This window comes from Ornithorhynchus anatinus, chromosome 3 (assembly GCF_004115215.2).
Source record: "Ornithorhynchus anatinus isolate Pmale09 chromosome 3, mOrnAna1.pri.v4, whole genome shotgun sequence".
Classification (NCBI taxonomy): domain Eukaryota; kingdom Metazoa; phylum Chordata; class Mammalia; order Monotremata; family Ornithorhynchidae; genus Ornithorhynchus; species Ornithorhynchus anatinus.
In genome coordinates, this window is record NC_041730.1 from 78,424,309 (window position 1) to 78,440,949 (window position 16,641).

The 16,641-nt window shown below is 43.5% G+C and overlaps 1 protein-coding gene across 1 annotated transcript in view; it reads right to left on the minus strand.

Annotated features, from left to right (window-relative positions):
• The window catches only part of NRG3 (neuregulin 3), a 946,219-nt gene that overhangs the window by 33,221 nt on the left and 896,357 nt on the right, over nucleotides 1-16,641 (minus strand). The window contains exons 6-7 of the mRNA XM_039911323.1: nucleotides 10,624-10,726; nucleotides 1,637-1,763 (exon numbers count right to left, since the gene is read on the minus strand). Coding sequence (XP_039767257.1) covers nucleotides 1,637-1,763; nucleotides 10,624-10,726 — 230 coding nt within the window. The remainder of the gene's footprint in view (nucleotides 1-1,636; nucleotides 1,764-10,623; nucleotides 10,727-16,641) is intronic.

The following is a 16,641-nucleotide window of genomic DNA, read 5'->3' on the forward strand; positions in this document are numbered from 1 at the left end:
CCTGAGCTCTTTCTATTAGACCATGCTGTTTCCTCAGCAGCATTCCTAGCATCTGGGAAGTAATGAGGGTACCCATAGCTATGAATCTGTTTGGTTACCTGGACTCAGCAGAATGGCAAAGCAAATCAAAACAGATAACAATTTATCTTTTTCTCTTAGTGCCAATATACTCTAAATACTATAACCCATAGTCATTCCTCTCTCCTGCTCCTCTCCCCAAAAGAAAGATCGGCCAATGGGCATCTGCTAGTGATTCAGGGTCTATATCACTATCACCCACCTTTCCAGTTTCCCAGGTGGTAGAATGCGCACATAGATCTGCTTGTATTGTCTCAACTCCAGGGCTTAATACAATTCTTGGCATGCAGTCAATGCTTAGCAAATGCCACAATTATTTCTGTTAGACTGCAAGCTCCTTGAGAGCAGTGATTGTGTCTACCAACCTAATTGTAGCTCCCCAAGTGCTCAGTATAGTGTTCTGCACAAAGTGAGTACCCAATGAATGCCCATATGATGCCCCTAAAGACACCCCAGACCCTCTCTCCATCTTCCTCAAGGGCTTCAGGTCAGGGTTTGCCATCTCTGGGAAATGAAGGACCTAGGCTTGCCCAACCCAGCTCGTGCAGCAATAGGAGTAGTATAAAGCAAAAGGAAGGGAAGGAGGTGAGGCAGATAATTCATCCTGTCTGACATGGAGAAATCTACACATCCACCTCTGGAGAGGGAAGGAGAGCAATGTTTCAATGGTAGAAGGTGTTCATTTCTGAGCTCCATGTCCCACTGTCTAAGTACATCTGCTCTGTGCAGCGTAATGGCGATTTCTGTAATGATTTCTTCGAAACACAAGGATATCAAAATTCAAAGTGATTTTTCATCATTCAGAGAGGGATTAACACATCACATGTGATTGCCCATTATCCTGAAATGCTGGTTTCATACCAGTGCCTTTGTTCCAGCATCTTTGTTTGGGAGGAGCTGGATGTATCTCAGAGATGTATCTCAGAGCAAGAATTTGGGAAATCAAAGTACCCCTTGGACTCAGGCTCCCTCATAGAGACATTAAACCCTTTAGGACTTGTCTGAAAGAACATTATTGTCTCTGATTTCTGTTTGGCTTTTCCATATCTATTGTTTATGAAAAACTGTTGAATTTGCCATTTCAGATTTCAGGGGCTGTGAGGAGAAAAGCCACTTCAGAAGGGCAAACTTTTTGTTCTTTGTGTCTAATTCCTTTTCCTAAACTTGTGTCCTTGGAGCTCTTTGAGGGAGAAAGGTAGTTCTAGGCTTGAGGGTAGCCTGAACCAACATCTATAGTTTCTTGTTTGGGTATGTTGAGAAGCTGCAGTTCAAAGAGCTAAGAAATCAAGTTGAGAGGAAATTTTTGTTCCCTCAAACCAATATTTATCTCCCTTTCCTCTGAAGGTGTATTTATTCACTCTCTACCCCCTTATCTCTCTCTCTTTCTCTCTTGCACACACTCTATGTCTCTCAACCACACACAAAGACACACACACACACACACACATGCATGTGCCTTCCAGGCGTCTGTGTAGGTCCTAGCAACCTCAGTGGTGCTCCCGCAGTCTCTCTTCTGAGTCGGGCTGCTTATTCTGTTCGGCATGTGGCAGTTACTTACATTTTGCAGCTGGATCCGGCTTTGAACTGTGCTCTCCCGTTTGCCAATCACACTGGAGGCATTGAGGCTGTAGTTTTTACTGTCCTGCGTTTCTTTCGGCTGCCCCTGGATATCTTTAGTCTGCTTCCTGTAGGGAGAAATAAAATCATTGAGGCCGGTGGTTCTGCATAATTCTGGGAACCAACATTCTCTTGTCCCCCTGGTTATCTATGGCTAAAACAGCAAAGGGAAATTGGCAGATACAGATATTTTAGGACATTATCAACCAATGTAGACATATATCATAGTGCCATGGGACCAGCTGTTACTTAATACAAACTAGTGGTCACTGTAAATGAAGCTTATTTGGGAGACAGAAGTAAATGTCATTTTTAGCCTTATTTACTCTCAATATTCTCAAGCCCTTCAGGATTTTGGGTTCAGGATTTAATGTGTAACAACTGAGAAGCTGCCGATGGCTCTTTTGGACAAGTTCAACACCGTTATTCATTCATCCCATCGGAGGGAGCATGGTCCAGTGAGCAGACCAATGGGCAGCCAGTTCAAAGATCCCGGACAATCCATCACCCTGGGAGTGATGGCTAGTGTGCGGCTGGTGTACCGTCACTTGGAAATAATGAAAGGAGCTAGGAGGGAGGGAGAGAAGGGAGATGACCATATGGATTTTTTTGGCAAATTTAAACTTGCTCCTTGGGTAATAATAATGATAATAATAATAATAATGGCATTTGCTAAGCACTTACTATGTCCAAAGCACTGTCTTAAGTGCTGGGGCAGATACAAGGTAATCGGGGTGTCCCACATAGGACTCACAGGCTTTTTCTCCATTTTACAGATGAGGGAACTGAAGCCCAGAACAGTTACCCATTCAATAGTATTTAATGAGCGCTTACTATGTGCAGAGCACTGTACTAAGTGCTTGGAATGAACAAGTCGGCAACAGATAGAGACAGTCCCTGCCGTTTGACGGGCTTACAGTCTAATCGACTCTACGTGACTTGTCCAAAGTCACACAGCTGACAAGTGGCAGAAGTGGGATAAGAACCCATGACCTCTGACTCTCAAGCCAGAGCTCTTACCACTAAGCCATGCCACTTCTCTAAGCAGCAGTTGGGTGGGCACATAACTGAGGCAAAACATCAGATTTGCAAAACACACAAAAATCTCGCTTGCCCTCTCCTTCCCCCTCACCCCTCTCTTGCCAAAAGTGCCACTGCCAGATGAAGATATACCACAGCACCTGAAGGTGGAGAGAGCATAGACCTGGGAGTCAAAAGGTCCTGGGTTCTAATCCTGACTCTGCTTCTCATCTCCTATGTGACCTTGGGGAAGTCACTTAACTTCTCTGTGCCTCAGTTACCTCATCTATAAAATGGGAATGAAGGCTGTGAGTCCCATGTGTGACATGGACTGAGTTCAACCTGATGAGCTTCTATCTACTCCAGACCTTAGTAAAGTGCCTGGCACATAGAAAGCACTTACTGTGAAAAATGGTAATGAAGGTTGGGGGCTAATTTAGCTCAGTTATTGCTCAACACTTTCTGAACTGTAATAAAATACTCCCTACTGTAGGTCTGTCAATCTCCCCCATTAGATTGCAAACTTCTTATGGCAGGGACCATCTCTTTATTTTTAATGTAAACTCCAAAACTCCAAGTACAGAGCTCTGTCCTCATTAAATTCTTAATGGAAGCCCCCACAAGCAGTAGATTCCAAATGCAGATTTCTGCAACACCCAGTACTCAGACAGTATTCTGCTCTCTGAAGGTTTTCAGTACAAGTGTGCAAACGATAGATTCTCAGTGAAAGCCTTTGTCAACAGTAGAGTCCTAGTACAATGTTCTGCAGATTGTGTGCTTTGCACACAGTAAATACTTAATAAATTCCACTGATTGATTGATTTACTGTCTGCACACATAAGGTTCTCAGTACAAGTCTCTGCAAAGAGTAAATGCTCAGAACATTGCCCAGCACATTGGGGATTCTCATTACAAGTCTCAGCAAAAAGTCGGTGTTCAGTACAGTGCCCAGTACACTGGAGTTTCTCAGTAAGCACACAGACACACACATGCCATAAAAACTATCGAATGAATGATAGTGATAATGCCTGCCTCTCTCTCTCTCTAGACTGTAAGCTTCTTGTGGATAGAGAATGTGTCTACCACCTGTTGCACTGTATGCTCCCAAGTGCTTAGTTGAGTGGTCATTACGAGTGCCCAGGACTGAGCTTTCCTCAGGGAAAAAGGAATTCCCAAACCAGCTGATGAGAACTAGGAACTTATTCATTCAGTAGTATTTATTGATGACCTGCCATTCGGCTTCCTCTCAGTTAGGGGTTCTCTGTCAGGAGCACATCTTTGAGGAAGTAGCCTCCCAGAAGAACCCCACTTTGGGAGCCCTGAGTGGGTGAGGATCGGGATCTGTGAGATGGGCTGGCTAAGAGATGATGGTGAATTATCTGGAGCAAACTTCCTTCTCAGACTCTCGGCGATAATGGATTTAATTCCTAGGGAACTTCTGTTTTCATTTCATCTCCAAAACTTTTAAAGTTCAGTGTGGCAGTGAAATTGATTGCCATGCTCTTGATTGCAATATTTCTTTTATCTTTTCAATTGTCTCAGAAGCTTTGATCTCTGTGACTGGCTTGGTTTAATCCAGTCTTAATTATCTATCTACTTTCTAACAAAACATCTGTAGCCAATTGTTGCAAATAAATCCCCCACTGATCCAGTGGGTGGAAGGGTTGCCAGGGAATGGCCATCAAGCAATCAGTCAATTAATGTCATTTATTGAGAGCTTATTGTGCGCAGAGCACTCAACTAAGCACTTGGGAGCATACAATGCAACAGAGGTGGTGGACACATTCTCTATCCACAAGAAGCTTACAGTCTAGAGAGAGAGAGGCAGGCATTAGTACAAATAAATCAATTAAAAATATATATTTATGTGCTGTGAGATAATATCAAGAGCTTAAAAGCTACAGATCCATATGCCTAGGCAAGGCAGGAGCAGGGGAAAAGAGGGCTTAATTGGAAGGTCTCTTGGAGGAGATGTGATCTAAATAAGGCTTTGAAGATGAGGAGAGTGGTGGTCTGTCACATATGGAGAGGGAGTTCCAGGCTAGAGGGAAGATGTGGGCCATGAGTCAGCAGTAGCTCTTAGTACAGTGCTCTGCACATAGTGATGGCTCAATAAATACGATTGAATGAATAAAATAGACTGTAAACTTCTTGTGGGCAGGGAATATGTCTGTTGTATTGCACTCTCCCAATAATAACAATAATAGTAATAATGGCATTCGTTAAGCACTTACTATGTGCCAAGCAGTGTACTTGGCACATAGCACTTAGTGTACTCTAAGAGCTGGGGTAGATACAGAGTAATTAGGTTGTCCCACATGGGGCTCACAGTCTTAATCGCCATTTTACAGATGAGGTAACTGAAGCACTATGAAGTTAAGTGGCTTGACCAAGGTCACACAGCAGACAAATGGTAAAACTGGGATTAGAACCCACATCCTCTGACTCCCAAGCCCATGATATTTCCACTAAGCCACGCTGCTTCTCAAGTGCACACTGTAAGCACTCAATAAACATGATTGAGTGACTGAATGAATAGATGAGATCAAGGTACAGTGAATAAATCGGGATTAAGGAAGGAAATGTGTTGACTAGCTTGTAATGGGAAATTAGCAAGGTAAGGTAGGAGGAGGGGAGCTCATTGAATGCTTTAAAACCTGTTTTGCAGGCTCTTCTTCTGCTTCCCACCCCCTCACTGTGGGAGTCCCTCAAGACTCAAATCTATGTCTCCTTCTATAATCCATACATACCCACTCTCTTGGAGAACTCTCTGCCATTTTGCATTTCCTCCTGCCTTCAAGACATCTTTATTTGGCTGTCCTGTAGATACCTCAAACTAAACATGTCTAAAAAAGAGTTCCTCATCTTCCCAAACAAGCCTTGTTCTCTCCCTTACTTTCTTATCACTACCACCACTTTCCCTGTCTCACAAGCCCATAACTTTGTCATTATCCTTGACTCAGCTCTCATTCAACCCACATCCAATTTATCACCAAATCCTGCCAATTTCACCTTCACATCCTTGCTAAATCTGCCCTTTCCTCTCCTCCAAACTGCTACTATGCTAATTCACGCCCTCATCATTTACCACCCTGACTACTGCATCAGCCTCCTTGCTGACCTCTCTGCCATTTGTCTTTCCCCACTCCGGTCCATACTTCACTCTGTTGCTTGGATCATTTTTCTAAAAAATTCAGTCCTCGTCTCCCCACTCCTCAAGAACCTCCAGAGGTTAGCCATCCTCCTTAGTCTTTTGCATCTCACCACCGACCCCTTGTCCGCATCCTCCTTTTAGCCTGGAATTCCCTCCCACTTTATATATAACAAACCACCACCCTGCCTACCATTAAAACCTTATTAAAATCACATCTCTTCTAAGAGACCTTCCTTGACTAAGCCCACATTTCCTCTACTCTCTTACTCCCTATCCTTTCTGTCTTGTCTATAAAATTGGAGCTATACCCTCTAAACCCTTCATATTCACCCCATCCTCAGCCATACAGCATTTATCTAGATCTATAACTTATTTTAATATCTGTCTCCCCATCTATACTGTGTCTAGTGGGCAGACAACGTGTCTACAAAGTCTACTGTATGATAGTCTCCCAAGTGCTTATTGCAGTGCTAAGCACACAAAAAGCACTCAGAAAATGGCATTGATTGATTGATTGAAAGTCCTACAGGTTTTGAAAAAAAATCCTTCCTTTTTATATTATAACAAGGGTTCCCTGTAAACACCTGGCTGGTTCTTACAAATTCTCTTTCAGTGGTTTTCGGCATCGTTCCAATCTGTTTTATATCATTGGAATTAGTTTCTGGATGAACCCCATGTTAAGAAAAGTTCATATTTTGGTACTTGCATCAGTCAATTGATCATATTTATTAAACACTTACTGTGTGCAGAGCACTGTACTCTGTGTGGAGCGCTTGGGAGAGTACAACACAACAGTATAACTGACACATTCCCTGTCCACAATGAGTTTACAGTCTAGAAGGGGAGACAGATATTAATATAAGTAAATACATTACAGATATGTACATAAGTGCTGTGGGGCTGGGGTGGGAGGGCAGTGAAAAAATGGAGCAAGGCAGGGTGACACAGAGGGAGTGGAAAAAGAGAAAATGAGGGTTTAGTCTAGGAAGGCCTCTTGGAGGAGAAATGCCTTCAATAAGGCTTTGAAGATGGAGAGAGTATTTGCCTGTCAGATATTGAGTGGGAGGGCGTTCCAGGCCAAAGGAACTTGCATCTTGACTGACACTATTTCTTTTGGACCCCAACACATTCTACCCAAATATACAATCCAAAGCATGTAGCGAAAACACATGTCAAAAGAATTGAGTGTAATCACCTTGTGGCCTGCATTGCTCAATCAATCAATGGTATTTTTTCAGTGCTTATGGTGTGCAGAGCACTGTTTCAAGATATTTTTCAAATAACCATAGACACTCAGGGTTAGAAGAGACGATTCAGAGGTCACTCTCTCAATCCTTCTGCTTCCACAAAACAAGATATCAAAATCATCCTGGACTGACAGGTATCTAGTATGATGTTAAAGAGGAGATTCCATAACAGCCTTATAGCCTCAACTCCTCTCTCCAGAGTTATAACATTGCCATGATGACGTATTTTGAAGATGATGCTACGTACAATTAAATCCCATTAAATCTCCTCTACATGTGTGAGTCTGGATGAAAAGACCAAAGCCAGCTAAACACTTTCAAATTATTTGCTCATCAAGATAATTCCTGCTACACTAATGAGTTTCAATCATATAGATTGGTATCCCAATCTTTGCAAATCCCTTGTTTAAAGAGAGCCACCCCTCCTAATCTCTTCCTGTCTTGCTCCTCGAGACTGTAAGCTCATTGTGGTCAAGGGAAACGTGTCGACAAACTCTGTTGTATTGTACTCTCCTAAGCTCTTAGTACAGACCTCTGCACACAGTAATTCCCCTATAAACCACATTGATTGATAGCTGGTCTCTCTGCTACAGTGGTCTTGCCACAATCCACTACTATTTCTCACTGCTTGAGACTCTGCTTCCCTTTGTCATTAAATTGAATTTGTCTGTCCTCTGGGGCACCTATCTGCCCCCTTTCAATTCTCCATATACATGTCATATGGTATCCTGTTGGCATCCATGCTCCTTAAACAATAATAATAAAAATTGTGGTAATTGTTACACACTTACTATGTGCCAGGCCCTGTACTAAGCTCTAGGGTAGATACAAGATAATTTGGTTGGACACAGTCCCTGTCCTAAAGAGGGCTTCCATTCTCAATCCCCTTTTATAGATGAGGAAACTGAGGCACAGAAAACTTAACTGTTTTGCCCAAGGTCATACAGCAGAAAAGTGGTAGAGCCAGTATTAGAATTCAGGTCCTTCTGATTCCCAAGCTTGTGGTCTACCCAATAGACAATAATGCTGTCCAATGGAGTTGTGTTGCTTTGAAAATGATAAGGAGCTGTCAGCCTTCCAGGACCTCTATTCTTGGTAATCTTGGCCTGCTATTGGACATTGAATATAATCTGTAGGTGGCAGTGGTGAAATTACTCCAAAGTTTGGATGTGCCTTCTGTACTAGATTGAGATCTCACAGCCTTATGATAATAATATGCTAAGTGCTTACTATGTGCCAAGCCCCGGGGAAGATAAAATACAATCAGGTCCCACACGGGGCTCACAGTTTAAGTAGGAGGGAGAACAGGTATTGAATCCTTATTTTGCAGATGAGGGAACTGAGGCGCAGACAAGTTAAGACGGTCAGACACAAAAGCCCTGTAGAACTCCAATTTGGTGTGGTGCTTGTCACTGCATGCTGATTTCTTTGCCTACCTTTTTATCTATCTGCGTGCTGTTGAATACTGAACTAAGCAGAATTTGGTGATTGTTTCACATTCGGTGTTGTTGATGAAAACTTCGGGTTGTGTGTAGGGTTTTCCAAGTATAGGCTGAACGAATTGTCAGCCCATAACATTGTGCCAAATTAGCAGCACTGGCACTCAGACATGATACAAACAAAAATGCATGAATATAGCTCTACTCAGGGCCAAGATGTATTGAGATTCATTTTCCAAGTTTGTAATTGCACATCCTGCAGTAAATTATGCTTTTGATCCTCTTGGCTACAGAATCAAGGAGGCAAGAAAGAGAAGTCTAAAGGCCCTGGGATCATATATAGTAATAATTATTACGGCATTTGTTAAGCGCTTACTTTTTGCCAGGCACTATACTAAGCACTGGGGTGGATGCAAGCAAAATCGGGTTGGACAAAGTCCCTGTCCCATGTGGGGCTCATAGTGTCAATCCCCCATTTTACAGATGAGGTAACTGAGGCACAGAGAAGTGAAATGACTTGCTCAAAGTCACACGGCGGACAAGTGGTAGAGATGGGATTGCTCTGTCCATTATGCCATGCTGCTATGTAAAGTCTTCCTTGAAGTTGGGGCAAGAGAGGGGCAGCAATGCCTTTTAGTAAAAGTGTCATCTTGGGGTCACATCTGCCAATTGAGAAATGCAAATGACCTGGGGGTCCCTGCTGTCCAGGGCTTTCACTCTGCATAATCATACTGTGCCCAATGAGGCAGGTTTCTGCCTCAAATGCTAGGGATTGGGAAGGAGGCAGACTGACAGCACTGGAGATGAACAGGCCCCACTTTTTCTATGGTTTTTCATTCTTCCTGATGGCCTCACCTGTCTAATTTCAATCTGGGTTTTAATCCCAGCTCTGCCACTTGTCTGCCACGTGACCCTGGGCAAGTCACTTAACTTGTCTGTGCCTCTGTTATCTCATCTGTAAAATGGGGATTAAAACTGTGAGCCCTGTGTGGGACAGGGTCTCTGACTAATCTGATTTGCTTGTATCCACCTCAGCGTTTAGTAAGCACATAGTAAGCACTTAACAAATACCACTATTATTGTTCCAACCAGAAGCTGGTTCTGCAGAAGGGGATGGTGTGCTTGACCCCACTAGGTGTTGAGGACTGGGAACTCTATTATTTTTCCCTCCCTCACTCCCTCTCAAGTCCATATTTTCCAACCTCCAATCCCAACTCATGCCAACCACTGGTCAGTACCTCTAATGGTGCTACAAGTGTTCTAGGCCACTAGAAGATCAGCCAGAGGGCAGCCTGCAGACCCCAGTAATGAGCCTCACCAAGCCTTGGCCCAAATTCATTCATTCAATCATATTTATTGAGCACTTACTGTGTGCAGAGCACTGTACTAAGTGTTAGGAAAGTACATTTCAGCCACAATTAGAGACAATCCCTACCCAACAACGGATTCACACTCTAGAGGTGGGGAGACAGACATTGAAACAAGTAAACAGGCATCTATAGCATCAGTATAAGTAAGTAGAATTTTGCTCTGGGCAATACAAGCCAGACTTGGCATGCCAGATGGGGGTTAAATTTATAATATTTGATTTCAAAAATGTCTATTTTTTCAATCTGTTTTGATTGATAAATCTCCTTTTCTTTTTTATCCATTAAACTGTATTCAGTATAAGGTGTCTCTAGTGTCACTGGGCAATAGCAAATACTGGTTAGACAAACTTTCTGGTTAACTGAGAGTTGGGACTGACGAGGTGCTATTTTCTGCAGAGTCTTTGTGCGGTCATTCAGAAAGTTAACAATAGGGAAGGGATGCCAGCCAGATTGGCAGATGTTTCATTGCTTGCCTGCCTTTTTCTGACCCCACAGCCCTTCTGGGATTCCCCCAAGACTCTCCCAAGTGCTTAATAAACAGTGCTCTGTACATATAGGTGCTCAATAAATACCACTGAATGGTTGATTCATTCATGGGAGGCTCATGGGGAACTTCAGATGGACTGATTTTCCCAATCCCACCCTGCCCAGGGACTAAGCATTCACTTCCCGAGAATACAAGTGAGAAAGGGCCTTACTTGCTCTTGAAGTAGAATGCTGCACAGAACATGCCCACCAGGATAATTCCAAAGATGATACAGGAAATCGAGAGCACCTGCCGCTGGTAAACTTCTTCACTCTCTGTGAACAGGAAACAAGAATTAGGAAACCCAGAAACTCAGTGATTCAGACAAGAGCTTTTGATCTTTTTAAATAAAAAAGCCAACTTCTGCTTCATTCTTCATGCTTCACTGGGTACTGAACTTACTGCAGGGCAAAGAGACATGTTATATTCTACTACTGCCCAACCCAAATATCTTAAAAAAAAAAGTGAATTAATTGAGCCATTTCTGCTAGGCCTCTGAGGCTGACCCTTTCCATCCTGGGTGTTTATTCAACACTCATCCAGATCCAGCAAATTTTGAACTGAAATTTAGCAAATTCCTAAAATTGCCTCTTCCCACATTTTCTTCCCCAAGAGAATACTGACATCAATCTATGAAGATGAAATGTTCCAGCCATCAATCCATCACATTTTTCAAGAATTTGAATGTGTACAGAGCACTGAACACAATCCTTGGGACAGTCCTTGGGAGAATACTATATAACAGAGTTTGCTGCTCACAATGAGCTCACAGTCTAGAGGGGGAGACAGACATTAAAGGAAATGAATATATTACGGATGTGTATATAATTACTGTGGGGATGAGGGAGGGGTGAATAAAGGGTGCAAATTGAAGCTCAAGGTGAAGTAGAAGGGAGTGAAAGAAGAGGAAATGAGGGCTTAGTCAGGGAAGGCCTTTTGGAGGAGTTGTGCTTCTAATAAAGCTTTGAAAGTAGAGAAAGTGATTGTCTGTAGGATATAGACAGGGAGGGCATTCCAGGCCAGAGGCAGGGTGGGGTGGTGAGGTTGGCAGCAAGATGGATAAAATCGAGATACAGTGAGTAGGTTGTCATTAGAGGAGCAAAATGTGCAGGCTGAATTGTAGTAGGAAATCAGGGAGGTAAGGTGCTTTAAAGCCTAAACTAAGGAAATGTTGTTTGATGTGGAGGTGGATGGACAACCACTGGAGAGGTTCTTGAGGAGTGGAGAAACATAAACTGAATTGTTTTATAGAACACCGATCCAGTTAGCAGAGTATGGGCTGAAGTGGTAGAGGCCAGAGGCAGGGATGTCAGCAAGGAGGCTGAAGCAGTAATCAAGGAGGAATAGGATAAGTGCTTGGATAAAGCAGTAACAGTTTGGATGGAGAAGGGCAGATTTTAGCAACGTTATGAAGGTTGGAAGGGCAGGATTTGATGACAGATTGAATACGTGGGTTGAATGAAAGATGAATCGAGGATAAGCCAAGGCTTCGGGCTTGTGACACAAGGAAGACAGTGATATGCTCTACAGTGTTGGGAAAGTCGGGGGAGAACAGGGTTTGGGTGGGATTAGGAGTTCTCTTTTGGACATGAAACATGAAATATATTTTACTTATTATTTGTTTTATGGGATATATGAAGCACTTACTGTGTGCCAGGCACTGTACTAAGCAGTGGGGTAGATAGGAGATAATCAGGTTGGACACAGTCCCTGTCCCACATAAGGCTCACAGACTAATTCCCCATTGTACAGATGAGGGAACTGAGGAACAGAGAAGTGAAGTGACTTGCCCAAGTTGATGCGGCAGACAAGTGGCAGATCCAGGATTAGAGCCCAGGTCCTTCTGATTGTTGGGTCTGATATCTCTCCACTAGGCCATGCTCCTTCTCAGTCATCTTACTCTTCCCTTATGACCTCAGGACGCAGCTATTTTCCTCCTGCCTTCCTCACTTTGCCAAGGCTAGGAGGCTGGCTCTCCATGTCAAGATCCCTCCATGATCATCTGTCTGCCCTGCCATGCCTGCCCAATACTTTGTGTCCTTGTTCCTGGTATGCTATTAGCATGCTACTGGAGAAGAAGCATGGCATTGTTGATAACGTTTCTACAGAAATGCTCTGGGCATGTCATCCCCCTCAAAAATCTCCAGTAGTTGCCTATCAACCTCTAATCAAGCACAAACTCACAATTGGCTTCAAATATCTTCATCACCTTGCCCCCTCCTATCTCACCTCCCTTCTCTCCTTCTACAGCCCAGCCCACACACTCCGCTCCTCTGCCACTAACCTCCTCACTGTGCCTCATTCTCGCCTGTCCCGCCTTCGACACCTGGCTCATGTCCTACGTCTGGCCGGGAATTACCTCCCTCCTCACATCTGCCAAACTGGCACACTCCTTTCCTTCAAAGCCCTACTGAAAGCTCACCTCCTCCAGGAGGCCATTGCAGACTGAGCTCCCCTTTTCCTCTGCTCCTCCTTCCCTCCCCATCACCCTGATGCCCTCCCTCTGCTTTACTCCCCTCCCCACCCCAAAGCACTTTTGTATATATGTTCATATTTATTATTCTATTTATTTTATTAATGATGTGCATGTATCTAGAATTCTCTTTATTTACATTGATGTTATTGATGCCTATCCACTTGCTTTGTTTTATTTTGTCTGACTCCCCCCTTCTAGACTGTGAGCCCATTGGGTAGGGATTGTCTCTATTTTTTGCCAAATTGTACTTTCCAAACCCTTAGTATAGTGCTCTGCACCCAGTAAGTGCTCAATAAATACGACTGAATGAATGAATGAGTGATAGAGCACGGGCCTGGTAATTAGAAGTCCGTGGGTTCTAATCCTGGCTCTGCCACCTGTCTGCTGTGTGACCTTTGGCATGTCACTTCACTTCTCTGTGATTCAGTTCCCTCATCTATAAAATGGGGATTGAGACTGTGAGCCCCACATAAGACAGGGACTGTGTCCAATCTGATTTGCTTGTATCACCCCCAGTGCTTAGGACAGTGCCTGGCATGCAATAAGCACTTATAAAATACCATGATTATTATTATGTTCTTCCCCAGCCTCCCTGTCTCTGACTTTAACTTGTTGGCCCTTCCCCTCTGCGCAATCTCACGTCTGCATTGAATTCCAGTTGCCAAGACCTGGAACCTAGGGCGGGCCCTCCTATCTCTGGCTGCTTTCTAGGATGGTATCATTGACGTTCTTCTCTGCTCAACTCTGCCAATGCCAAGTCTCTGTTCCAGAGAAGAAGGGAGGCTAAAAAAGGGAAGCTAAAGGATGTTCAATGCTGCAACGCGCCACATGGCTGCCAGCTGCCAGGACCTAGACCCAGACCTGTCAGAAATCCTTCAGACAGGCTCCATCTCGGTCAATCAATCAATCAAGTGTATTTACTGAGCACTTACTTTATGCTTGGGAGAATACAATAGAACAGAGTTGGTAGACATGTTCCCTGCCCGTGGTGAGCTTGTGATTGAGTCATCTAACCAGGTGATGACCAAATAATTCCCAATCCTAGATTCCCACGATTTCTCCCTGTTTCTCCATCGCTGACCTACATCCCATGGCATGAGGGAAATGGGACCAGAAAGCCCAATAGAAACAATCAGACTTAAAAAAATACATTGAAAATACATCTTTAAAATTATCCTAAGTAGAACTCAGGGCAAACCTCTTCAACAAGGCAATTAAGAAAAAAACAGTGAGTAACTGGAGCTGTTACATTCCAGGGTTGAACAAAGCTGCTGAACAGAAAGGCGAGATCTGAAAGATGATCAATTTTATATAAGAAAAGGTTTTGTCAGATTCTTTCTTTAACATTCTTTCTCTCCTAGATTAACAGACTCTGTTGACCTTCATACATCTGCTGTATTCAATTTAAGAAGAGGACAAGGAACATTCAGCTCCACTGAACACACCTTCACCTTCTGGAATGTTGCGATTCCTTTCACGAGGGTCCTGTTTTGTCAACTCATTCAAATTAGAAGTGGAACAATGATTAGAAATGAAGCCAAATGAAAGAAACAATCCAGAAGTAGATCCATTTAGTATGCAGTGGAATCAAACAATGTAACAGTGTAATAATGCAATCCATTAAACTCAATCAGCAGTACCAGCTGGCTCCTCAGGGGCCCGTTTTGGCCACTTGAGGGTTAACAAGGATGCTTTCAACAAAACAGTTCTGACCTTTACTTGGTTCTATTTTTATGTTTTTTTCTGACCTTAACTTGCCACGCCACTCCAGCTGAACAATCTCAGGCCTGTAGTGAACTTTTATTTGGGCGGGTCCAGTGAGTGGTTAAAATCTTGCAGGGACAGTGAGCCACAGAAGCATCAGGAAAGAGGGAGTTCATTCAATCCTATTTATTGAGTACTTACTGTGTGCAGAGTACTCTACTAAGCACTTGGAAAGTCCAATTCAGCAATAGAGACAATCCCTGACCGCACCAGACTTACAGTCTAGAAGTCCACAGTCTTGAGCTACAACATCGAAATGACAGCACCGTTGACCACTGGGTTTATTAGTGACCTGAATGGAATGAAAGTGTCCAAGTATAGCAGCACATCTCTGATTCCCAAGTGCTCAATAAATACGAATGATTGATTTCCTACTAATGAAAAACATCAGCCCTTCTGCAGGCGGGGCTTCACTGACGCAGTTTGCCCATCAGGACCTGGGCTCTACAGTGACTTCACTTCTAAAAGGTCAAAAGTAATCACTGAGAAAGAATTTCACTTTCATTCATTCATTCATTCACTCAATCATATTTATGGAATGCTTACTGTGTTTATATATAACAGCTCATGAGGAGGGTGTGTCTGCATGTGTGTGTGTGTATAGAGGAGTGAATATGAATCTTACTATGTGAACTCATTCATTCATTCATTTGTTCAATCATATTTATTGAGCATTTACTGTGTGCAGAGCACTGTACTAAGTGCTTGAAAGTATAATTCAGCAATAAAGAGAAACAATCCCTACCCACACCGGATCTATGGCAAGGTGTGTGCATCGTTTAGACTGTGAGCCCGTTGTTGGGCAGGGATTGTCTCTGTCTGAGGCCGAATTGTACATTCCAAGCGCTTTGTACACTGCTCTGCACATAGTAGGCACTCAATAAATACGATTGAATGAATATATGAATGAATGAATTGAAGTGTATTGTATCTACAAGAGCATGGTTAATGAATGGTCTGTGTGTCTGTTTGTGTGAATGCATTGTTTCCACACCTGAGTGCTATTTTGCAGAGAACACATGGTACTTGAGAAGTAACAAGGTTATGGCTCCACAGGCTACGAACAGAAGTGAAAGACCTTTTGCATTCAGGTAGTGTCAGATGCAGGCATACCAGGGCAGAGGCCCAGCTGAGAAAATGACTGCCCACCAGCCTTTTAGTGGAATAAAGCTTATATGAACAGGGTGAGGCAGAGAGTAACACTGAGGTAAATCAAAGTCTTGTTGCTGTAGAGTATACGGTTAATTCAGATGAGAATTCAAGGCCAGGCGATTCAGATCCGTTCTGAATTTAAGGAAAAAAATCTTCACCTCTTTAATAATAATAATGATGGTATTTGTTAAGCGCTCACTCTGTGCAAAGCACTGTTCTAAGCGTTGGGGGGATACAAGGTGATCAGGTTGTCCCACGTGGGGCTCACAGTCTTAATCGCCATTTTACAGATAAGGTAACTGAGGCCCACAGAAGTTAAGAGACTTGCCCAAAGTCACACAGCAGACAAGTGGTGGATTCGGGATTAGAACCCATGACCTCTGACTCCCAAGCCTGTGCTCTTTCCATTAAGCCAGACTGCTTCTTTACCACTGCCTCTTCCACCCAGGTTGGCGTGTGAGCAGCCACTCTTGTTTCAAACACTTTCACCATGTAATAATAATAATAATAATGTTGGTATTTGTTAAGCACTTACTATGTGCCGAGCACTGTTCTAAGCGCTGGGGTAGACATAGGGGAATCAGGTTGTCCCACGTGGGGCTCACAGTCTTAATCCCCATTTTACAGATGAGGGAACTGAGGCATAGAGAAGTTAAGTGACTTGCCCATAGTCACACAGCCGACAAGTGGCAGAGCTGGGATTTGAACTCATGAGCCCTGACTCCAAAGCCCGTACTCTTTCCACTGAGCCACGCTGCTTCTCCAAGTGAAAGCCTTCCCCAAGGTACCGAGAAGCCG